Source organism: Syngnathoides biaculeatus, chromosome 6, assembly GCF_019802595.1.
Source record: "Syngnathoides biaculeatus isolate LvHL_M chromosome 6, ASM1980259v1, whole genome shotgun sequence".
NCBI classification, from domain to species: Eukaryota; Metazoa; Chordata; class Actinopteri; order Syngnathiformes; family Syngnathidae; genus Syngnathoides; species Syngnathoides biaculeatus.
Genome location: NC_084645.1, coordinates 10,713,395 through 10,738,535, shown reverse-complemented (window position 1 = coordinate 10,738,535; position 25,141 = coordinate 10,713,395). Strand labels below are relative to the sequence as shown.

Sequence of the window (25,141 nt, the reverse complement as noted above, 5' to 3'; positions counted from 1 at the left end):
ATCTCCACAGGAATAATGCCTGGTCGTTATAACCAAGAAGTGGGCCAGACCATCCCAGTCTTTGCCTTCCTCGGTGCGATGGTCGTCCTGTCATTTTTCGTGGTCCAGCTCACAAAGGCCAAGAGCAAACCCAAGCGGAGGAAACCCCGCATCAAACGGCCCACATACTTGCAGCAGACGACAAATGGGAAAACCCCCACAGTTTGACCAATTTGGACATGTGGTTGGACATCTGGATGTGACTACATCATGCAAAAATTGCTTAAGGAACTCTAACCTTGCCTCCACAATAATTTGTGTACACCAAGTGTCTTGAATGCGATGACCAGTTTTCGTGCCATTTGTCTACTCAAGCAGTCTATGTGCGTTTGTGGTGTTCATGAACTGTACACAAACAATTGGGCTCTCATCTATACAGGCTTTTTTTTTTAACCTTTCCTTTTCCTCTCTGCTAAGGAGATTGAGCAAATTGAAATGTTTGACTTTGTATTTATTACATTGTTTTGTACATGCACACACAGGCATACAAATGTGCACACTGCCCCCCCCCCCCCCAAAAAAAAAAAAAACAAGTATGTACTGGATACACAAAAGAAACACCTCACATCGACTTCCCATATCAGAACCTGATCTGAATCTGTTTCTATACCTGTATTTCATTTTATGTTTTCAGTTTTTAAACTTTGTAATCTAATTTCTGTTTGGATATTCTATTGACCTCCCCCAAAACAACAGCTTGTTTAATTATACTTCATCAATAAATGCAAATAAAGCGTAATGCAACATACTCTGTGTACTTAACTCCTAGGTAAGCTCCCATTTCAATACAGGGAGTCCTCGGGTTGAGACGGCCTCGACCCAAGACGTTTCGACTTTACAACGCCTGTCTCCCGTCTGCCATTTTGTCTGGCGAGTGCTTGTACACGATTGTGCACCGGGAGTACCTTCGCATTTTTCGCCCTCCTTTTTAGACATTATCGCCCCAAAGAAGAAAGTTGTCTTTTAGCAATCCTTCTGCAACCAAATGAAAATCCATTGCCAAGGAAACAAAGCTCACGATCATAAAAACTTTGTAGAAAGGAGAGACACCAACACCGCCAAGGGTTCAGTGGGTCGATAGTGGTGACAATCATTAAAGACAAAGCCTATATTTTAGCGCATGGGTTCCGTTCCTATGTCGGATGTAATGATCACAAAACAAGGTCCTTCTATACTTGTCGGGATGGAGAGGATTGAATAACAGGTTCCTTCGCTAAAGCTAAGCACAGCCTCCCCTTCTTCTTCATACACCTCTCAGCAGTCATGCTAAGTACATAATCTTATTTATTTCAATGTGTTTGTTTTTTGTACAAAGTATTTTGATGTAAATTCTGACTTTAATGGCGGAATCCGACTTAAGTCATAATTCGAGTTAAGTCGCTACTGTAGGAACGGATCTCAGTTGTAGACCGAGGACTCCCTGTACCTAAAAAAAAAAAAATATATATTAGCGATTGAGTGGTGGTAGTGCAAGCTGTGGTCTGTGAGGACAAAATGAAATGCAATATCTAGCAATCGTTTTGTCACATTTCATGCAAGCATTGTTGCTTTTGTGGGGACCTCAAATGTATTACTTTATCCTTTCTCTCGCTCTGATTTAGTGTAGATGTTTTTTTCCTTGCTCTGCTTGCTTTGCTTCTGTGTGCATTTTTTATGACTGATAAGATTTTTCTTGAAAAAAAAATAGAAGCAGCAACTCCAGGGTACCTTGAAACCTGTTGGATTTTCTTTTTTTTGTAGATAGTTATTGCCAGATTCTAATATTTTCTGATACGCTCTCACCGTTATTTGAGCGTGGCCTTCTAATTAGCGACAAGACCAGCAGTCAAAATTTCCCCCTTTTCCACAAACCCTTGAAATGAAAATCCACCGTCTTGACTAAACTTCTCCTGTTTCAGCTCAGTCAATATCATCAAAATTATGTAATCTTGTTAAATTCCACAATAATGACCATTTTTAAAACAAAATAATTTTGTTTCTTTTCTCCAAGGTCAAAACTTTACATACACTTCCTTAGTATCGAGTAGCGTTTCCTTTGAGGCAACCTTCCACAAGGTTCTGATAATACTCTGCTGGAATCCTGGCTCATTCCTTCTGAATGACTTGGTGTAACTGAGTCCCGTTTGTCAGTCGTATTGCTCACACACAACTTTACAGATCAGCCCTCAAAATTTTGATAGGATTCTGCCCAGGGCTTTTTGATGGCCACTACATTTGTTATCCTCAAGGCGCTTTTTAACCATTTTGGCAGTATGCTGTGGGTCTTTGTCCATTTGGAAGATCAATTTGCACCCAAGTTTCAGCTTCAGCTGACTAATGTCTTGAGATGTTGCGGTAATATCTCCATATAACATTTTCTATTTTTCTATTTTATGAAGAGCTCCAGTTCCTCCTTTAACAGGCCTCCAACATGATGATGCAACTTCCATGCTTCACAGTTGGTTTGGTGTTCTCAGGTCTATAAGCTTTACCGTTTGCCTCCAGATGTAATGTTGGTCATTCTGGGAAGCAGAGCCAGTCTTCTTCCTGAGATATGTCATAGCGGGACATTCCTGTGATGTTTATACTTGCGTATAATTGTTTGAACAGATGAACGCAGCACTTTTAAACATCTGGAAATTCCAATTTATGATGACCAAGACTTGTGGAGCTCCACGATTCTTCCTACGATTTCCTTGATGATTTCTTTTTTCTCATGATCTCAAACAAGGGAGCTGAGTGTTTGGCATGGCAATACATACATCCCCGAGTGTGCTGTGAATTAACTCACGTTAGTTAACCTATCAGGAGCTTCCAAAGCCATGACCTCATCATCTGGCCTGTGTTCTTTAAAGCCATAGTAATTTTTGTGCATGTAAACATTTGACCTCAAAGAAAGAAAATTAAACAAACACTCTTATTATTGTGGCATTTAACAAAATTAAGTTACTTTGGTGATCTTGACTGAGCTCAAACAAGAGAGGCTCAGTTTTGTTGAGACAGTGTCACTGAGTGGGAATTGAACCCATGGTACCTACACTGGAGTCCAGTAAGTGGACCACTACACCATCAGTGACTACTTTACTATAAGCAAATTTGTATGAACACGTTAGTGTGAAGTGTTTCATTGAGAGAAATATGCCTCACTTTGTGACACTTTTTCTACCGTTATTGCATTTTTAGCGTGATCACCGGCTCCATGAGGTGAGAAATCTGGAGCATGCATCAACCTCAATCATCATATCAATCCCAACCAGCACTATTGCAAAAGTCAAAAGAGATTTCACACTTTATCTTTCATGGGCCTTATCTTTCTGGAGTTCTTAGTAGGGGTGTAGCTATTATCTGTCTATCCATTCATTTCTCACAAGGGTCACAGGAGTGTTTGAGCCTATCCCAGCTGTCATTGAGCAGTAGGCAGGGAACACCCTGGACTGGTTGCCAGCCAATTGCAAGGCACATAGAAACACACAACCATTTGTACTCACACTCACATGGGCAATTTTGAGTCTCCAAATGCATGTTTTTGGGATGTGGGAGGAAACCCACACAGGCAAGGGGAGAACATGCAAAGTCCACACAGGCAGGGCCGAGATTTAAACCCCTGTCCTCAATACTATGAGGTAGAACCTCTAACCAGTCGCTCCATTGTGCTGCTGCAGATCTCAAGTATTATTATTAATATTATCAACCAATTATTGTTTCAATTCCATCGAATAATATATTGTGTATTTTTTTTCCCACATCGCTGTTTATTAACACAATTTTTCTACTTGGGATTGCTTTATAAACAAAACAAAATGAGCAATACGACAAGAGGGAATCATGTACTCACCAATATTTTTGTAACAGTGCTACTTGGGTGCTAAGTGAAGTGAAGGGTTACTAGTTTGGTATACAATGGACCTTTCTGATGGCGATCTTAAGCTCCGCCCTCTTAGCCACGTTCCACAAGCTTTCAAAATGGCGATTGAAAAGAACATGTTTGAAATCAATTCTCCATCGCGTATTCCAGATAATATTGGGGGATTTTTTTTTCCAAATGGGTCAGACTTGTCCAGGAGAGTTCCACAGAGAGGTCTCAACTATTTCAAGCAAGGATATGTACATGGAATTAAGATTTTGGATGGAGCAGGACGCAATATCAAAGTCACAGCGAAATGCTGGCGATCGATGCAAAAAACTTTGATGCCTCAAAAACTTAATATTCAAATCCAACAGGATAAAATAGTGGAGTCGTACTGCGCATGTAAAGCTGGGTGAGTACTTTTTACTTGGAAAAATCACAGGTAATATCATTGTAGTCTTTATAAGTGAGTGGATGTATTAATTTGACTTGGCTCGTAATCAAACCCAGTGCTCTGTCTTAAAAGTCTGATGCGATGCCAATAGGCAAATAGACATTTCTCTTGCATGACATCGCGCATTCACGTATCATTAACCCGCCTCTTCAGCATAAAACATGACACACTTCATTCAGCGGGTCAGTGATACACAAACTAAGTGAAAGTTGTTCTCCTTCAATGTATAAAGCACTGATAATAATTCAATCAAACTCAGAGAAGATACTTCTCCCTCACTTACCTTCAAACATAAGGCCTTGTGTGTCTTGATATTGTCCACACTTATTTGTACATGCAGTCTTCCGGAAGCCTTGATCCATCAAAGACACTTTGTCAACTGTGTTATAGGCTTTGGAAAATGACTCAAGCGGGCCCCTTGTTCCCTAGCAGGATATCTTTCATCAGAATTGGACGTTCCCCAAGCGCAAACAATGACCATTTTCTTTGTAACATTAACTTTTCCAAGCGCATGCTACTGACAACCACCATTACTTGTGGGACGATACGGCGAGAGGGGCGTGTCAAGCCAGGGGTTAAGACAATCCGGTTATCTGATTGGCTATTATTGTATGAGCGATTGACAGGTTGGAAAGGTCCATTCTCGTTTGGGGCTGGAGCGAGTGGCTACTCAGTATTGCCAACTAAGCGACAGACAACCCGTCTGCCAATTCTATTATTATTTTAGAGCACCAGTCTCATTGAAGAGTTTTGGAGACGCAAACTCCAGAAGCAGATGTTCACCACTCTGTATCCGGACTGCTTGGGCCAAGTCACCTCTGGCTAATTCAAGCATCCATTTTGGAATGCATTTGAAAAGTTTGTTTTCAAAACGAGACATAGGCATTTTTTTTCAGATTTACGAAACTCGCGCCAAAATTATCCATTCGGAGCTGGATAATTTTGGCGCGAGTTTCGCAAATCTGAAAAAAATGTCTATGTCTCGTTTTGAAAACAAACTCTTCATTTATTCTCAATTCAGCAACATTCACAACAGTTCAGTGACAGGCATGTTTTCATAAATGGGCAGCTCTTGTTTAATTTCACACCTGTTGAGTTGGTTGACCCTTCAGAAAACCTCAGACAGTATTTCCATTTAAGAACTTAAAAAGTCGACTTTAATATGATATTCATATAAGCTCACAGCAAAGTGATGAATTGGTTGCAATGGGTTCCTTGTCTTGTTTGAAAAACGAAACAAAAGAATAATTAGTCAATGGTATACTCCCGGTATACTGTTTGAACATGTCCTTTGATTAGGAAGTCTAGTAAACTACTGGCCATTTTGCAGATAGTTACAAAGATTAGCAAAATGCTTTTAGTTGATTGGGAAGCGAAATTTACATTTCTTGCTGCTGGCTGGATTAATTAATATCATTAGTCCCTCGGGGGTTTAGTGTCGGTTATTAGCTCAAATCAGTGATGCAAAGTTGATTTCATCAGAGGTGATGTGCATCTGTATGCAACAGGTCTGAGCCCTCCCTGACTGCCTTTCCAAGATTAATAGGCCAGGTCAGCCTGTGAATCTGTCACCGGTCCGCATTAGACTAATCTCCCCAGGAACCATGGGAAAGTGGCACATGCCTGTGGGTGCAGCTCGCTGTTCTAACAAGATTTGGGAAGGCTGGTGGTGAGTGGGGTCACATGCCCTTTTCCCTTCAAGGTTCCCAGGTGCCAGAATGTTCCTGTCTCCACAATCATCTGAAGCGCTTGCATACCTGTACTGAAGAGGCAGTTGAAGGAGACGCAATGGTGAGGCGGTTCAACGTGGCAATTTGAACCATTAGGCCCATCATCCCAACAGATTCTCCCCCTTCATTGTAGCCTACGTTCCAGCAGCCTTTATTGCTCACATCCATGTCCACAAGAGGAGCAACCAAACATCAAACCCCAGCTCCACTGTGGAAGATTAAAAAATGTGTCATGTGCTCGAGATATTTAAATTGTGACCTTACTTAGATCTTGACTTTAATTCCTGTGACCCGTGACCACTTAAGCCATTTAGAGACATCCTGTCCAAACCGCAAGATTACAATTGAAGTATCTTAACCATTTTTTTTTCCTGGTCTTTTGAATCAATCTGGACTGAGTCAACTGGTATGAGCAGGATTGTAACCGGACAACTAAAATACACCACGGTCATCAGTGATGGTGGTCTGCTCTGTCTTTTGGGTTTATATCGATTTTTATAGCAAGTTCTTTGGAATTTGAATTCCTGCTGGAGTTTATCAAATGTTTCTCACTCAATGTGTTTGAGTCCACCCTTCCACAGTATAGACACAGTTTTTCCATAAATAGTTCTCATAATCCTTCAATTGTAATCTCTGGGAAAAACGTCTTTGTGTGGTTGTATGTGTGCCTGCATGAATGCATAGCTCATTTATGCTCACTCTTGTTTATCTTGATTTATTGCTATTGTTCTTGTTTTTTTTTATGTTTAGTTGTAGGTTTCCTTCCAAACCAGGAAAATTCAATTAAAATGTTGGGTATCCAACATTTACATCCATCCATCCATCCATCCATCTTCTTTGCTGCTTATCCTCACAAGGGTCGCGGGGAGTGCTGGAGTCTATCCCAGCTGTCAATGGGCAGGAGGCGGGGTACACCCTGAATTGGTTGCCACCCAATCGCAGGGCACATAGAGACAAACAGCCGCACTAACAATCACACCAATTTAGAGTGTCCAATTAATGTTGCATGTTTTTGGGATGTGGGAGGAAACTGGAGTCCCCAAAGAGAACCAACGCAGGGATGGGGAGAACGTGCAAACTCCACATAGTTTGGTCCGGGATTGAATCCGGGACTGTGAAGGCGATGCTTTACCATCTGATCCACCGTGCCACCCCCAACATTTACATAATTTCTGAAATGGGTGACAAGAAGATCTTAGATAAAACAAAGAAGACTGGGCAAAAATATCTTTACAGAGATTTGAAAGACAAGTTGAGACAACACTTGATTTAAATTGTTGCCGTTGGCACATTGACTTATTAGATTCAGGGGGCCATTACCCTTTGACATAGGACCAGGTAACTGATTTTTTTTCCTTAATAAATTAAATCACAATTAAAAAATTCCATTTTAAATTTACATTGATTATATTTATCTGATATTCGCATTTCTTTGATGATCTTGTTTGAGGTTAAGAAAAGAGAACAAAGAAAAGTCACATAAACCACCTGGCCGTACAACCCTCTATTGCCCGGTTCTTTTATTCCAGTTGAGGTAAAAATTCAATGATTTGGCTGGATTGAAAGTTTAACAATTTATTTGAATGTACAAATTGAACACTCCTCGAGCCGTCACCTTATCGTAGTGGAGGGGTTTTTGTGTCCCGATGATCCGAGAAGCTAAATTGTCTGGGGCTTCACGCCCCTGGTAGGGTTACCGATGGCAAAAAGGTCCTAGGTGAGGGACCAGACAAAGTATGACTCCAAAACCCCTATGACGAGTGCAAAAATTGGATCTCGGTTTCCCTTCCCCGGACACGGGTCACCGGGGCCCCCCACTGGAGCCAGGCATGGAGTTGGGGCTCGAAGGCGAGCACCTGGTGGCCGGGCGTATACCCATGGGGCTCGGCCGGGCACAGCCCGAAAGAGTAACAGGGGTCCCCCTTACCATGGGCTCACCACCTGTGAGAGGGGCAATAGGGGTCGGGTGCGATGTAAGCTGGGTGGCCAAAGACTGGCACCTTGGCCATCCGATCACCTCTTTGGCAGGGAATCCGCCCGAGTTGGTACATGACGCAGAGAAGTTCCGACTAGATATAGTCGGACTTGCCTCTACGCACCGCTTGAGCTCTGGCACCACTCCTCTTGAGGAGGGTTGGACTCTGTTTCAGTCCGGAGTTGCCCACGGGGAGAAACGCCGAGCAGTTGTGGGTTTACTTATTGCCCCCCGGATCTGGGCCTGTATGTTGGGGTTTACCCCTGTGGATTAGAGTATAGCCTCCCTCCACCTGCAGGTAGCGGGACGGGTCCTGACTGTTGTCTGTGGTTATGCACCAAACAGCAGTGCAGAGTACTCACCCTTTTTGGAGTCCTGAGAGGGAGTGCTGGAGAGCCCCCCCCACCCCCCCGGCAAATCCATCATTCTACTGGGGGACTTCAATCTCCATGTGGGCAACGACAGTGAGACCTGGAAGGGCATGATTGGGAGGATGACCCCCCCCCCCCCCGATCAGAACCAAGTGGTGTTCGGTTACTGGCCTTCTGTGCTCATCATGGATTATCCATAACGAACACCGTTTTCAGGCATAAGGGTGTCTACATGTGCACTTGGAACCAGGACACCCTAGGTCACAGTTTGATGATCGACTTTGTGGTCGTGTCACTGTACTTGCGACTGCATTTCTTTCACACTCATGTGGAAAGAGGGGCTAGGCGGTCAACTGATCACCACCTGGTGGTGAGTTGCCTCCGATGGTGGGGAATATGCCGGTCTGACACCGCAGGCCCAAACGTATTGCGACGGTCTGGTGGGAACGGCTGGGAGGTTCTCCTGTCAGAAGTAATTTCAACTCCCACCTCCGAAAAACTTTGCTCATGTTCCAGGGGAGCCAGAGTCCGAGTGGACGAAGTTCCGCACCTCCATTGTTGAAGCGGTCAACCAGAGCTGTGGCCGCAAGGTGGTTGGTACCTGTCATGGTAGCAACCCCCGAAGACGTTGGTGGACACCTACAGTGAGGGTTCCTGTCAAGCTGAAGAAGGAGTCCTATCAAGCATTTTTGGCCTGTGGGACTCCCAAGGCAACTCATAGGTACCAGTTGGCCAAGCGGAATCGGTGGTGACTGTGGGAAAAACCTGGGCGTGGGAGAAGTTTGGTAAGGCCATGGAGAACGACTTCAAGATGCCTTCGAGGAAATTCTGGTCCACTGTCCTTCATCTCGGATGGAGAAATTCCCATGTCTGTGATTATGCACTTGCCCAGCAGAAGATTTAATGCGCACACGTAGAATCAAGAAATGAAGCATGACTCCAGCATTTTTGCTGAAATGTTCCGAGGCTTCTTGAAGCTTCATCTGACCATCACTGCCCATTAGTTCGGTGCTTAGGAACCTCACTAAACATGTTGCCTAGTAGGTATGAGCCGCAGCCGCAGCCCGTCCACCAAGAGCCAGGAATGCTAAAATAATGAGCGCCAGTACAGTATCACCGACAGACCACAGGATCATGACTGCTATGTCATCTCAATAAATTAGAATATATATCTTCTAATTTAGTGGGATGTACCTGTAGAAAAAGGCTGGTTCCAACAGTTGGCAATCAATTGTTTTTATGACTCGACTAACCATAACCCAAACCCTTTTCTCCCGTTATCCACCTGGGACAAAATGGGGATTAGGAGAGGTGGGACCTCCAAATAAAATTTTCCATTACGGCTACAATTTGGTCTGGGGTAGCCCTGCATCTATTGTATACGTACACACACACACACACACACACACACACGTATGAGCTGTACCTAAAGCACTTTGTGAGCACTCTCCATAAAACGTCCCCCGTTACCGTTGCAACAAGTGACCAGGCCGACATATAATCACGTAATATATCCAATACAAATGACCCTGTCTTATAATCATAATAGATTTTTATTATTATACGGTTTCCCAGTTGGGGTCCACCCATACCACTTTCCATCCTTTTCTGTGAGGGTGTCAGTTCACACGCTTTCCTCAACGTCAGTGCTCACATGCTCCTTCTTCGAATGGATAAGGATCTCGCTGGGGCTGTTAGTTTGCGTGGGTGAACGCATGCGGCTTTTTTCTATCCCACGGAAAGTTTCCCGGTGCTGGAGTATGGAGGAGTTGGCCAGAGAGAGCATCAGCCTGCTGGCTTCAGCCTCAGTCAAACCACGGGTGGACCTGTCCAGCCCCCGGCTCGGATCCCTGGGCGCCATCTTCATCATGCTTAAGTCCGCATTGGGCGCCGGGTTACTCAACTTCCCGTGGGCCTTTGAGAGAGCCGGGGGTGTCCACAACGCAATCACTGTCGAGATGGTGGGTATTTTACTGCTTTAGTTGGTCATTTTGTTTACAAGCAGACCTTGAAGATTTTTTGTTTTTTGATGGTTCTCACTCACACATAATGTCGATATTAATCTTAAGTCTTTTAGTAAATGTGGCTCTACATTTCTTGGTTACATCCGACTAAAATGTTATGCATCCAGTGACATACTGTATTTGATATTGAATTACGTTAATTTTAGCGGATCTTATTAAATTATTGCCAGGAATCTAATTTATCTTTTGATCCAGTGGCAAAAAAATAATAAATAAATACAAATAATACAATTACAAAAGGCAATGAATAATATTTTGCAATTGTATTATTACAGTTAGTGTGCTTTTAAAACAGCTGCCATTTTTGCGTTTTTCCAAACTGTATTTTGACATCAAGAAGTTGGAGGTATTGGTGCAATGTGTATTTTTCCACTTAGGGCTCTTTAGTGTTCCTGATCAGTGGTCTGATCATCCTGGGCTACTCGTCGTCCATCAGTGGCCAGTGCACCTACCAGGCGGTGGTAAAGGAGGTGTGTGGCCCAGCCATCGGTCAGCTGTGTGAGATCTGCTTTGTTTTTAACCTTTTTATGATTTCCGTGGCCTTCCTTGTCATCATGGATGACCAGCTGGAGAAGTGTGAGTAGGAGAGTTGGTTTTTTAGTTTGCTTTTCTTTACTTAAAATCAGCTGCATGCATTTGTTCACAAGTTACAAGTTACATTCCGGTCCAAGAATATTTAAACAATGACCATCTGTAAATAATGTGTTCTAGCATCTACACAGTCAGAGAGAAAAGCAAGCAACTGGGGAATCGTTCAGATGTTTTTGTTCTTTTTTTTTGTTGCAAAAGTAAACACGCGTTTAGGTTCTTGTTCGATCAGCAGTGGTTTTTGTCCTGGAACTCTGACATAGATGGCATTTTTGCCAGTCTCTTCATTATTGTTGCGTGTAATGAACACTTAACTGAGGCAAGGGAGGCCTCTGGTCCTTCAGAAGTTGTCTTGAGTTGTTGTGTGGACTCCTGAATGAGTCTTTGCTGATTCAAACACTTTTTGTAACACTTTCCAGACTGATCAATGATCAATAGCAATTATTTTAGGTATCTAATGTTCTGGAATTTCTTCAGATAGTTTCATTTTGTTTCAACTGTTCAGCATTCTGTGTTCTGTTCTGTACGGCTGTTTAAGATGTTTTTTTTTTTATGGTCTGACTTGATTTTTTTTCAGGACAGATTCTGTTTAGGTGGTTTCTTGATTGACCATGTCTGGAGATAATTATGCTTGGGTTTGATCAGTGAAAATTAACCAAAATTGGTGATTAGTCCAATTAATTACCGATTTAACAAGTTGAAGTAATTACTTTTTCCACACAGGGTCAGGTACCTTTGAATTAGTGTTGAATTTTTACTTAATAAAGGAGATTTAAAACCAGCATGTTGAGCTAGCTTGCGATATTTCTCCGATATCTCCATTAAACATTAAAGTGGGGGAACTATGCAAAAATATCAGGATTTATGAGGGGGACAATACTTTTTGACGGCACTGTATGAGCATTTCATATATCTGGGGACAAAGCGTGTTTTTTTTATATTCATTGTGGTCAGCATTCATGTTTACGTGTGCGTTCAGGGACACTGCGTACATGGGATACAACGTGTTCTTTGTTAGAAAAATGATTTGTACCAGAATACATTATTTAAATCACTGTGGCATCACACTATCTGAATATGGAGTTTACTGTATTTGGTTTTAAAATATGACACTTGATAAGATAAAATATTTTGTCACCCAGAGCTGCAAGGATTGCAAAGATAATCATTTCACCATCGTTCCTGTAACAGTGTGTTCTGTATATGTATATATATTTTTCTTTTGTCCAAGTAACATGTGTATCCTCATGTTTTTGAGATTGTAGGATCAAAGCTGCAGCTGGCTACTAGTGTGGATTGAATGGGTGCCAGCAATGGGGACATAAAATGCCAGTACATCCATCCATTTTCTGAGCCGCTTATCCTCACAAGGGTCACGGGAATGAATGAAAGGAACTAGTTTATTTTTGGAATGGTGACTGAATTTTGAAGTAGTTTTTGAAGAAAATGAAGTCTATCAACAATGGAGGTGTTCCTGACACGTCTCACAAGGAGGAGGTCTCGGGATAACCCGAGACACCCTTGTGAGACGACAGTATGTCTCTCAGCTGATCGGGGAACGCCTTGGGATCCCCCCAGAAGAGCCGGACTAAATGTCTCAGGGTCTCCTGCATAAAATGCTGCCCCCATGACCTAACCCCAGATAAGTGGAAGAAATAAAAATGACGACTGGCTTAATGGATGGATGGTTATCCATACACACCCAATTATGATCTGTATACATTTGTGTAAGAAAATCAGTGCCAAATGAGTCATATGAGTTTTCATATATCAATACCACATTATCAATATGGCCAGTCCTGTAGAACACACCCAGGAATTTATTTTTACAATGTCAACCACGTTTTATTGCTTGTTGGTGCTTTTGTTTTGCAATGCATTTTCTTTTACATGTTATCTGAATTTCGTTTGCCTTATCTGTCTACGTTTCTCAGTTTGGTTGTTGCTCTTGATCTTTCAGATGGTGCTATGTTCTTTGCTTGTTGTGTCTATTAGTATGCGGCTCCCTGTACGAGCTAGTAACTGGTTTGTCAGACTCAGAGATGCCCCACCACTTCTACACCGATCGACGCTTTGCCCTGGTGCTTCTGTGTGCTTTCCTTGTTCTACCTATTTCTACACCCAAAGAAATCAGCATTCAAAAATACATCAGGTACACACGCACACTCACAGTCACACACATGCACAGGCACTCCAATAATAACTCAAGAGGATTTGATATACTCATCCATTTAACAGGTCAGGAATCTGCCGAAAACTTTAATGGCAAGCATCATCAATTTTAGAACTCTTGACACAGTACATAACTTATAAGTGGACATGAATGCTCAATTATTTGATTCACGCGTGATTTTTGACATTGGTGAGGCTGTGTTGTCTGGTTGGGATGAGGACGTAGTAAAAATATATTCCTCCAGGATTCACTGTTGCTCTTTTTGATACACAGTTCAAGCATACTTTACAAACGTAGAATAAATGGTGTGAGGAGAGCATATTTCCCCAAAATGACTACATCGCAATTATCTATAGATAGTACCAAGGGCAGATACACACACAATTCACATAAAACAGTTTGTCTGGTTTTAATTCTTACACCCAAAGTTTAACATTTACCATGCGTGTGCAGTGCAGTGTGGTGCACCATATTAGTACCAGTGGGGGGGAAGAAAAAGATGACTTTATATTTCTAATAACTATAAATAAAAAATAAAATAAAATACAAAACAGCTTCTCACCTGACACAACTGTTTCCGCTATGTCTTAACTGAGAAAAAACGTAAATAATGACTATGATAACAAAGGAGACAAGTTATTGTCATGCAGTCTACCTTGAAAAGTCACCTCTGGAGTTCTTCTTCTCATTGAATTTGTTCAGGAGGCTTGTTCAGCACAATCTGTAGTTGTTTATGTACCATTTTTGTGTAATATAGGCTCCACCACCCGCGTGAGGAAAAACTGTACAGAAAATGGATGGATGGACAGATAAAAAAGTTATTACAGTATACATAATAACAGTTGAACGAAAAGCAAAAAGGAAAGTGTTATCCAAAGTATGAATACATACAGTAATATAGAAAAAGCTCTTGTAAGGGATTAATTACACATTATATACCTCGTAGATAACCCCTGTCCTCACACGAATACTCCACATTTGCTATTTTTTTGTGTTTTTTTTTTTTTTTTTTTTTTTTGGTGTGATATCTGAACTTGTGCTCTGTCTCTATCCCCCTCCCAGTGTTCTGGGCACTCTGGCGGCCACCTACCTGACCACAGCCATCATCATCAAGTACCATATGATGCATTCTGTTCAGGTTCACCCAAACCCACTTTACAGCAGTGGGTACGTGAGTGTATGTCTAGCTATGCACGTCTTTATGAAGACGTGTATGTAGACCTGTGTGTTTGTTTGTGTAGTGGCTGTCCTAGCTTGAATGACACCAGTCCCTCACATTTGAAAAATGTACGGGTGTGGTCAGACTTATTCAACAGAATACTAGCGGGCGAAAAGATGCCTGAAGAATTTTTAAGAACAAATGGGATGTTCAGAGCTGTGGGAATTATAGAGGAATAAAGTTGATGAGCCACACAATGAAGTTATGGGAAAGAGTAGCGACTGCCGTCAATAGGAGGCTGGCTTGCTGGAACGCGCCTTTATGTGTGTGCGCTTGATGTATTGGCCATACTTGAATCAAGCGACCAAGTGGATGATAGTCTAACGGCTTTTTGGGGCAACCAAAACTGCCTCCTGATCGATGCATTGAGCACCCCTGGTGTAACTGAATTTCCTTTGACATGGCTCATTATGTTGATGACTTTCGACATAAATGCGCTCACAGTACGAGAAGCACGGAACATGTGTTTTTGGCATCACTTCCGAACATGCGCAGTACTGTTAACTTGTATTTCCTGTTTCTGGGTGAACACTGATCGTCCAAACGGGATGGAACAGTTGGCAGAAGATGTCAGGTGTTCTATGTGAAAGAAGAGAATCCGCTAGGATGAAGGGCAAAATTTATAAAAAAGTGGTGAGGCCGGCCATGATGCACGAATTAGAAACTGTGGCTCTGAAGAAAGAACAGGAAGCAGAACTGGAGGTAGCCGAAATGAAGATGCTGAGGTTCTAGCTTGAAGTGAACAGGTTGGATAGGGTTAGAAATGAGCTAATTAGAGGGACAGCCAAACTTGGATGTTTTGGAGACAAGGTTAGAGAGAGCAGACTTCTCTGGTTTGGACATTATCAGAGGTGAGAGAGTGAGTATATTGGCAGAAGGGTGCGGAGGATGATGCTGCCAGGCAAAAGAGCAAGAGGAAGACCAAAGAAAAAGTTGATGGATGTTGTGAGGGAGGACTTAAGGAGAGTGGGTGTGAGAGAGGAGGATGCACGAGATAGGCTTAGATGGAAAAAGATGACACGCTGTGGCGACCCCTAATGGGACAAGCAGAAAGAAAAAGAAGAAGAAGACTGATTGTTGAGGTTCAGGCTTGAATGTTTCCAATGTTTATGAAATAAACATAAATTAATGCTACTACATTACATACTACACAAAAGAAGTGACGTCATTCAATATCTATTTTTTTCTACTCATGACAAATTTTACGCACATGATTTTTCGTGCTCGACTGTGCAGATTTGCGAGTGATGGCACGTAAGCACATACAGTATGCACCCGGCAAATGTGAGTAACTGTGACACCCAATGCCCCCCGTCCATTAAGTTTGTTTTGATTAGGGTTGCAGGTAGGGTGAGAGTGGGTTAGGATTAGTGGTATCCTTAGTACCACCAGCACACAGAAGCTATTTCTTTTATGGTCTAGAACAGTGATTCCCAACCTTTTTTTTTCCCCATTGATGGACGTTCCTGATTGGAAACAAAACAAGACAGCAAGACTGATGGATGGGGACTCGGTCGACGCGTGGGTGGGTGGTGGCAAATTTTAACACAAAAATAAAGAACACACATAATTAAATTCTTATGAAATAGGTATGGCCTGGTGGGATACCCACAGTCACACATGACATTAAACAGGTATATGGCTGCAGACATGCCTGAAAACACACATTCAACATTGACCCTTATAAAACAAGTATTTGAAGACGGGCATTGGATAATTTAGACACACGGCTTAGCTTTAGAAGGGTTAAGTTGGTGTACTGGGATTTTTTTTTTTTATCATTCCACCTGCTTGGGTCACAACACATTCCCCAAAACAACATTCATTTTATGGAGTATTGTGTGCCTGTGGTCTGAAAACATATGTTCTTGAAGTTGAGATGAGACTCATGAGGAAATGCTCAAGACTGGACTAAGTTTGAAAGCAGTCAGCTCACTGCTGATCATGCGCGTGATACAATACTTTGATAGGAAGTGAAGTGTGCTTTTTTTCCCCCTGGCAAAACTAATATTCTCTTTCTTGTCCATCTGATCATTTGAACTAGAAAATAAGTATAAATCAAGGATCTGAAGCAATTGTGCAAGCAATGAGCGCATTGGTCTATCACCTCGAAGTGCAAAATGCATTAATTTTGAGAGTATTTTGACATTTTAAAACTTATTTTCTTGAATATCTTCACACAGTCTGTGTTGAGCTTAACATAAATTGATTACAAACAACTTATTTGGGATATTGACAGGTTTTGACAGAGAGTGGACTTTATGGATTGTTTAAATATAATTAAAGTAAATAATCATAATTCTCAGCTATTCCTGTAAACAGCCATTTCTGTATTCCCAATATTTGTTCTCCTTGCATCAAAAATGAGCATGTACTTACAATTCGTGATAAAAATATTTTAATTTTATAAAAAACTTTAGGCTGTTTTATGTGCTCTTTGCTGCGAGCTGATCTGTTTTTGGTTTGATCGCAAATGTGTTGTGCATTTATCTCCATCTCTGCTAAAAGTTAATTTGGGTCTTCTGGGCTATAAATCGACTTGACGGTCACAGCCATGCTATTAAGCTGCTTCCTGGAAATATGGCTGCCATGAGTCTTATCCATGAAATCTTCTTTGAAGCAAGACCATTAGGATTGACAAACTACAGTACATGACTTTTCTGCTCTACCTCATAGAACCACTTTCACTGTCAAGACTGAGGTTTTACTATGCTGCACCTGATACATGACTTGTTGATGCCAAAGTCTTTGAAATGGTGTCAAATCGATCTTCTTTTGTGTCAAATCAGCTCCTGGGCATCCACCTTCAGCGTCATCCCAACAATCTGCTTTGGTTTCCAAGTAAGTACAACAATTGAAATGTATTTGGTGTCGTTAATGGTAATTGTTAATGCATCTGCGACATAATGTTGAGGCTAGCAGTAGTGGAGAATGTGTACAAGTATTGCTGTAAAATTTCCAGTTACATTATTTTTATTCCTCTTAACTCAAGTGGTTTTCCTTCAAGGGCTGCTTACAGAAAAAAGCCACTTTGAGTTTTTCTAAAGCAATCCATCATGCAACAAAATATTTCAGTTTGTACTGGTAATACTTTGAGAAACTGCTATATCTCATCTGTCTGTGAAAGGTGTTGATTTTTCATGATTTTGGGGTGGCCCAGAGCCCGGTATCCCACTAAGCTAGAATTGTTCCTGCACTCAGCTCCATATCCAGAAAACAAAGCAAGATAGATTTGTATTGAGATGACAACATTAAAACCATATTTACTTGATCATGATCATTAATCTGTCATGTGATATTTTCACAAATCAGACGTTGACAGAAAGAGCAGAAAGCACAACTGAATTATCCTTGTTAATGCGACATCTAAAGAGAAATGTTTTAGTTATGTAATGTTTTGCACATGCAAGAAATCTATTCTTTTAATTAGTAGTAGCAATCATAGTAGTTGTCAGGGGCATCACACTCATGGAGGATGTGGGTGTTGCAACTCCCCTTCACTTTTTTAACAACCACACGCAAGAGCTATGTCAAATAATTTTTGTATATGCCAAGGCCCACTAATAAATGGATGGCGGGCTGCAAATAGATTCTGGGCTGTAAATTGGACACCCCTGTTTTATAATACGTGAATGAGTGAGACACAAATTATATATAGAATATGTACTTATATTCATGTTTAAATGGATCTTTTGCCTTGCTAAGGGCACCTTGAAAGTAGTAAGGAAGCAGACGACCTCTCTTTCTCTAGTGACCCAATTCCAAGTCCAGAGGGACCGTGCTAATGATGTTTCTGCCCCAATGAAACACTCCTCTCAAACCAGATAACATATTCCAAAACTTAAAAAAAAAAAAATCAAAATCCTTCTTTTTAAATAGATTCTAGTGTAATTTGTCTTTTGTTTTTTGATAGAGTGAATGCTTTAACCCCTCCTCGAGGCATCACCTTATCGTGGTGGATTGGTTTGTGTGTCCCGATGATCCGAGGAGCTAAGTTGTCTGGGGCTTCACGCTCCTGGTAGAGTCACCCATGGCAAACAGGTCCTAGGTGAGGGACCAGACAAAGCACGACTCCAAAACCCCAATGATGACTACAAGAATTGGATCTTGGTTTCCCTTTCCCACACGCGAGTCACCGGGGCCCCCCTCTGGAGCCAAGCCTGGAGGTGGGCCTTGAAGGAGAGCGCCTGGTGGCCGGGCCTAGACCCATGGAGCTCGGCCGGGCACACCCTGAAAGGGTAACATGGGTCCCCCTTCCCATGGGCTCACCACCTATGAGAGGGGCCAAAGGGGTCGGGTGCAATGTGAGCTGTGCGGTGGCCAAAGGCAGGGACCTTGGCGATCCGATCCCCGGCTAGAGAAACAAACTCTAGGGACATAGAATGTCACCTCTTTGGCAGGGAAGGAGCCCGAAATGATAGAGAAGTCCCGACTTGATATAGTCGGACTTGTCTCTATGCACTGCTTGTGCTCTTGAGAGAGGTTGGACTCTGTTCCACTCTGGAGTTGCGCACGGGGAGAGACGCCGAGCAGGTGTGGGTATCCCTGCTGAAGCTACTTCCCCTGCGACCTGACCCGGAAAAGCGGTAGATAATGGAAGGATGAATGCTTTAATGAGGGCAGAGTCTCAATAATTTACAAAAGAGTTTGCAATTTGTCAAAATGTATTCTGTATTTATGTATGTATGAATGTGTTTATACATACAGTTTATATCTGCGTGTGTGGTAATATAAATACATTGAATAAGTGTAAAAAAAATTCCCCTTCACTTTCCTTTTGAGCATCACAGCTGTTTTACCCTGATTGTTTTTTTTTTTCTAAATTCTGGGGGAAACTAAAATATCAGCACTTAGTGTAAAAGGTCAAAGGAAAAATAACAGTAGTACGTGACATAATTCAATTAATATGTGCAATAAAACTCACACCCTGAACTTTTACACAAGTGTGTTCAGAGCAGGGGTCTCAAGCTCAAATTGTGCTGCTGGAGGCACATTCTGGCTGAAGCTGGGGTCGCAGCCTCGGCGCTCATGCATGTGCGCAATTTAAATGAGAAATTTAAAAACAAAAGATCCAATCTTCTCAAACGTCTTTTTATTTTTTAACACAAAAAAAAGATAAGAAGGAGAGCTGGTGTAAACGTGTGCAAAACGTCCAATAAAACTCTCCATGGCAACACCACTGTAACTTTTACTCAATGGAAAATGTTTCTTTGCTTCCATCAAGCCTGGTCAATGGTCAATCCCGAGAGCCATACACCCTACTGTGATTTCTAGGTTCATCAGCTCTCCATAGATCATGAAAAAGTGCCATTCATATCAAACTACAGAGCCGCACTAACATTAAACTTTCATATTAACGTGGGGCCCACTGTCATGAGCAAGGCTGGACCAGTGCCAAGAGGGGCGTGGCCTGACTACCGATCTGGAATTCGTTACAGCTGTTGCACATTCGGCACTTTAATTGACCATGTACAGTGAAGAAAAGAAGTATTTGAACACCCTGCTATATTGCAAGTTCTGCCACTTAGAAATCAGGGGTCTGAAATTTTCATCGTAGGTGCATGTCAACTGTGAGAGAGATCATTTAAAAAGAAAAATCCAGAAATCACAATGTATGATATTTTTTTTAACGATTTATTTGTGTGATATGGCTCCAAATCAGTATTTGAACACCTGAGAAAAGCAATGTTAATATGTGGTACAGTAGCCTTTGTTTGCAATTACAGAAGTCAAATATTTCCTGTAGTTGTTCACCAGGTTTGCATACACTAGAGGAGGGATTTTGGTCCACTCCTCCACACAGATCTTCTCTAGATCAGACAGGTTTCTGGGCTGTGCTGAGAAACATGGAGCTTCAGTTCCGTCCAAAGATTTTCTATTGAGTTTAGGTCTGGAGACTGGCTAGGCCACGCCAGAACCTTGACATGCTTCTTACATAGCCACGCCTTGGTTTTCCTGGCTGTGTGCTTCGGGTTATTGTCATGTTAAAAGACCCAGCCATGACCCATCTTCAATCCTCTGACTGAGGGAAACAGTTTGTTCCCCAAAATCTCACAATACATGGCTGCGGTCATTCTGTCCCACGTGCAAAAAACACCCCAAAGCATGGTACTACCACCCACATGCTTCACAGTAGGGAAGTTGTTCTTGGGATGGAACTCATTATTCGTCTTCCTTCAAACTAGAGGAATTATGACCAAAAAGTTCAATTTTAGTCTCATTTCACCACAAAATCTTCTCCCATGACTCCTCTGTATCATCCAAATGGTCACTGGCAAACTTAAGACTGGCCTTGACATGTGCCGGTTTAAGCAGGGGAAGGTTTCCGTGCCATGCGTTATTTCAAACCATGACGTCTGAGTGTATTACCAACAGTCACCTTAGAAATGGTGATCCCAGCTCTTTTCAGGTCATTTCAAGTCCTGCCGGGTAGTCCTGTTTCTTCACCTTTCCAAGGATCATTGAGACCCCACGAGGCGATATCTGGGGCTCCTCTCCAATTGAGATTGTCCGTCATGTTGAGCTTCTTCCATTTTCTAATGATTGCTCCAACAGTGGACCTTTTTCACCAAGCTGCTTGGCAACTTCTCCGTCGCCCTTTCCAGCCATGTGGAGTTGTACAATTTTGTCTCGGGTGTCTTTGGACAGCTCTTTGGTCTTGGCCATGTTACAACTTTGAGTCTTACTGATTGTATAAGGGTGGACAGGTGTCTTTATGCAGCGAACGACCTAACACAGGTGCATCTGATTCAGTATAATACATGGAGTGGAGGTGAACTTTTAAAGGCTGATAGACAGGTGTTCAAGTACTTATTTTGCAGCTATATCACACAAATAAATCGTCAAAACATAATACATTGTGACTTCTGCATTTTTCTGTTTAGATGATCTCTCTCACAGTGGACATGCACCTACGATGAAAATTTCAAAACCCTCCATGATTTCGAAAGTGGGAGAACTTGCACTATACCAGGGTGTTCAAATACTTATTTTCTTCACTGTATTTAAGTTTGGAGTTTGTGTTGCCTTTACTGCCTGTAGGATTCTCCACCACTGAGAGTAAGTGTAGTGTTGAGCTATCCTTGTCACAGCAATTCTGTGCCCTTTGGTTTATCACGTCCTGTTATGCTCATTAGTTTGCACTATAGTCATTGGACCCCGCCTTACGTCTTTTGGGTCCTGCCTCGCCTAGCGTATCTGTACCTCTGCCTTGTTTTGGACTGCTTTTTGGAACCGAACAGCTTTCGAAATATAACCACACCTAATATCATGTCCTCGTCTTGGAGTCCTGCATTTGGGTCCAGCCCCATACCTCGTGCTTCTGACACTCACAAAATATCATCTTGGGGGCCGCAAATGGCCCACGGGCACCCAGTTTGGGACCACTGGTTTAGCGCGTAAAGGGCAACTACCTGGAAAAACCTGCGGCATCTAAGCACATCAGAATGAGTTTTTCATATTTAGTAGGTGGGTCAAGTAGCAGAAAAAAGGTCATACTGTCCTTCGAGAGCAGCGGAGATTTGTGTGCAACATCCCAAGTTGCCAGGGTAATCCCTGACAGATGCAAGCAGTACCTATTAACAGGAAAAATGCATGCAAAAGGATTACTTCATGTCCGCTGACACCAATGCACACAGACTCGGCTCCTCAGGGTGAGTGATTGCTGTGCAAAGGTTTGAATGGGAAGCCAATGAGAGCCTGCAGGAAAAGGGGAATGAGATTTCAACTCGGCAGAAGGCAACTGGGATTATATGTGGGCAAGGGTCTGGATCTTGGCCTGTTTCCTGCTTTACAGAACTACCTGGATGGAGACCAATCTTTCATTTACATTCTATCAAACGGCCGCTTGCCACATTGGGAGAGAGAGCAGAATAGTAAGACCTAGACTTTTATCTGGGAGCACCAGTGAAAGAAGAAAAGTCATCTTGGGGGTAATTCCTGCAGAACCTCATTCATGGATCAAGGTCGGGCAGTAACCTGGGTTAACAGTCAAAGAGGGATGTGTTTTTTCCAGCTAAGTTGTTTTATGTGGACTGGAAAAAGTAGGAATTATATATTAAAAGACAGATGTTCTCGTAAAAACTCACCAAAGGTAGGTGGTATTGGACTAATTTACCAGTAATCACATGAATGTTGTGAATCGGCAATGCCCTCTTAAATATAGCTACTAAATGTGTTTGATAAAGAATTGTTTTCCGATGAGGATGCTTGCCAAATTGCAATGTAATAAACCATTCATTGTTTTTGTTAGTCGTTTAGTTGTTTTTATTTGTCATTTAGTTGGGATTAGCATGTGACTCCACTTTAATTGATTGCAAAATTAATGATCACGGAATCACTTGTTAAATTGTTTGCAACATATTGCTTGAATGTGCTCTATATATAATTTCTATTGAAAGGAAAAAAAAACAACTAACAGGCTTTGATGTCAACCCCCAACTAGATTTCATTTAGTTAAGCAACGTTAATTAAATATTACATGGAGGTGATTATGGACATGGCATTTTGTTAAAATGTGAGTTAGTAGGATTTGTCACAAGTTGTCACGGAAAGTTGATAAATTGGCAACAGTTGAATGACTAGGTTAATAAACTGGAATCGTGAATATTATTTTTTTCTGTGTTACAGTGCCACGAGGCATCCATCGCCATATACAGCAGCATGGAGAACCAGCGTCTCTCTCACTGGGCCTTCATCTCAGTGGTTACTATGATGATCTGCCTCATCATTTACTCTCTCACAGGTCAGAAAACGTTTGCCCACTACGCTACTTAACGTGCGACGCCTTTCCAGTCGTAAAGCAACACCAGAAATAATGAGTTCTACAATGATGAAGCTGGTTGTGCTTCTGGATTGCCTTTCCAGGGTTGTCTGAACTCACTGGATAATAACTTGGACCACTAGATTCCAAACATAAAGCGCTATTGGTGGCATGGTGAAGGGGTTGTGGGTTTGTATACCTGCCAAGTGCACCCTGCCATTGTGTCCCTCAGCAAGACAGTTCATCCGCATTGCCCATGATTTGGTTTTGTTTTTTGTTTGGTGGGTGGGACGGTGGCACAGCTGTAAAGCATTGGCCTCACAGTTCAGACATCAAGGGTTCAATCCCGGCCCCGCCTGTGTGGAGTTTGTATGTTCTGCCCGTGCCTGCATGGGTTTTCTCCGGGTACTTCTGTTTCCTCCCACGTCCCCAAATCATGCAACATTAATTGTGACACTCTAAAGTGCCCCTAAGTGTGATTGTGTGTGTGGGTGTTGTCTGTCTCTATGTGCCCTGCGATTTTCTGGGAACCAGTTCAGGGTGTACCCTACTTCCTGCTCGTTGACAGCTGGGATAAGCTCCAGCACTCCCACGACCCTTGTGAGGATAAGCGGCAAAAAATATTGATGGAAGAATGTTTGGTGGTGTTCTGAAGAGCCGTAGGTGCTGAATTACAGCCACATTTCTGTGCATAGTATCTTGATTATAATGCTCTTGTCTAGATTCTGATAGAAATTACCAGAATCCTTTGGAATAGTGCAAATGATTATCTTTCCTCACCAAAAATCTTTTAAGTGTAAAAAAGAGGCTAAATAATGTTGTTCAATGAAAGTATTTCATTCACCATCTCATAGCTTTAGCCATGACCTTTTGTCCTACTTGGAACATTGAGCTTTATTAAAATTCATATGTACAATAAACCCTCCAATGTGAAGTAATATTATCATTACATATATTTTGGACATTGATTGAAAATAAAAATTGAAAACAAAGAACATATTTGAAATCCAAGCAAAATCTGGATATGTCCCAGCTTTCAGAGCCAAACGCGGAAGAAACATCCTTGACCCTGCCCCTGACCTGTCCGGTGCTTAGCATTATAGACCATTTGTTCTAGCTAAGTCAAGATGCCGACTTGTTCAGCACCAAAACTGAGAAAATGCACCCAAATGTGTCCTTCTTTAACCTCCCATTGGGTCAACCTGACAGGATAAAGCTGTGGCTGTCACAGTTGAGGCTCATTCATCAGCGGGGAAATTTTCACACATTTAATCATTACTGGTTATTAGGCGCTAAGTTATAGCCTCTCGTGCTGGTACGGTAAAGCAACAACAGCTGTTCAATTCCGGACTTCTGTGTGTGGAGTTTGCATGTTCTCCCCGTGTCTGTGTGTGTGTAAATTTTCCTCCTGCCCGTTGACAGCTGGGATAGGCTTCAGCACACCTTCGACCATCGTGCGGCCAAGAAAATGGATGGATGGATATATACGTGTAACACTTCCCAGTTACTATTGACATAGATCCGCGCGTGCAACACCCCACCCACCACCCACACCGCTGGTGGATCGCGAGAAGCTTTGGTGCTTGAAAAGTACAACTTGGTATTAAAAGAAAAAGTCTGGCCACCTGCTACATCTTCTCTCCATCTAAACCAAATCCTCAGAAAGGCATCAAATCTCCGCAATCCATTTCATGGGACTGTTATTGTTCGTCGTCAGCGCCACATCCTTCCCAACACATGGAATTCCCCTTGTGTGTGTTCTGGCTCAAACGCTTGAACATTGTACATTATTATTTTTATTTTGTTTGCTCAATGGTCGGTATAGTAATAACACGGTGGATCAACTTGCTTTGCTAGTTCTCAGAACACAACACTTCCTGGTTACTATTTACAGCGATCCGCTCATGCCTTCCCACCCCCCACCGCCGCTGCTGCCAGTCGCTTGAAAGAGGCTTGCTGCTTGGGATAAAAAAAAAAGAAT

General features: G+C 42.2%; 2 protein-coding genes across 14 annotated transcripts in view; both read left to right on the top strand.

The window, feature by feature from the left end:
• The window catches only part of mbtps1 (membrane-bound transcription factor peptidase, site 1), a 45,160-nt gene extending 44,609 nt beyond the window's left edge, over positions 1-551 (top strand). For 3 of the 4 annotated variants that reach the window (XM_061821610.1, XM_061821611.1, XM_061821614.1), the window contains one exon: positions 11-551. In XM_061821610.1, coding sequence (XP_061677594.1) covers positions 11-207 — 197 coding nt within the window. In that variant the 3' untranslated portion in view covers positions 208-551. The remainder of the gene's footprint in view (positions 1-10) is intronic. The other variant, XM_061821613.1, reaches the window with a different exon arrangement.
• Positions 552-704: 153 nt separating this feature from the next.
• Positions 705-25,141, top strand: part of slc38a8a (solute carrier family 38 member 8a) — a 28,501-nt gene continuing 4,064 nt past the window's right edge. For 2 of the 10 annotated variants that reach the window (XR_009795259.1, XM_061821615.1), the window contains exons 1-7: positions 3,943-4,277; positions 5,828-10,356; positions 10,797-10,995; positions 13,003-13,159; positions 14,243-14,347; positions 17,189-17,240; positions 23,028-23,142. Coding sequence is in view for 9 of the 10 variants with exons in the window: in XM_061821615.1 (XP_061677599.1) it covers positions 9,919-10,356; positions 10,797-10,995; positions 13,003-13,159; positions 14,243-14,347; positions 17,189-17,240; positions 23,028-23,142 (1,066 nt within the window). In the remaining variant the exon portion in view is untranslated. Of the gene's footprint in view, positions 1,310-3,905; positions 4,278-5,827; positions 10,357-10,796; positions 10,996-12,967; positions 13,160-14,242; positions 14,348-17,188; positions 17,241-23,027; positions 23,143-25,141 lie in introns of those variants that run through there. The other 8 variants (XM_061821617.1, XM_061821623.1, XM_061821624.1 and 5 more) reach the window with 8 other exon arrangements.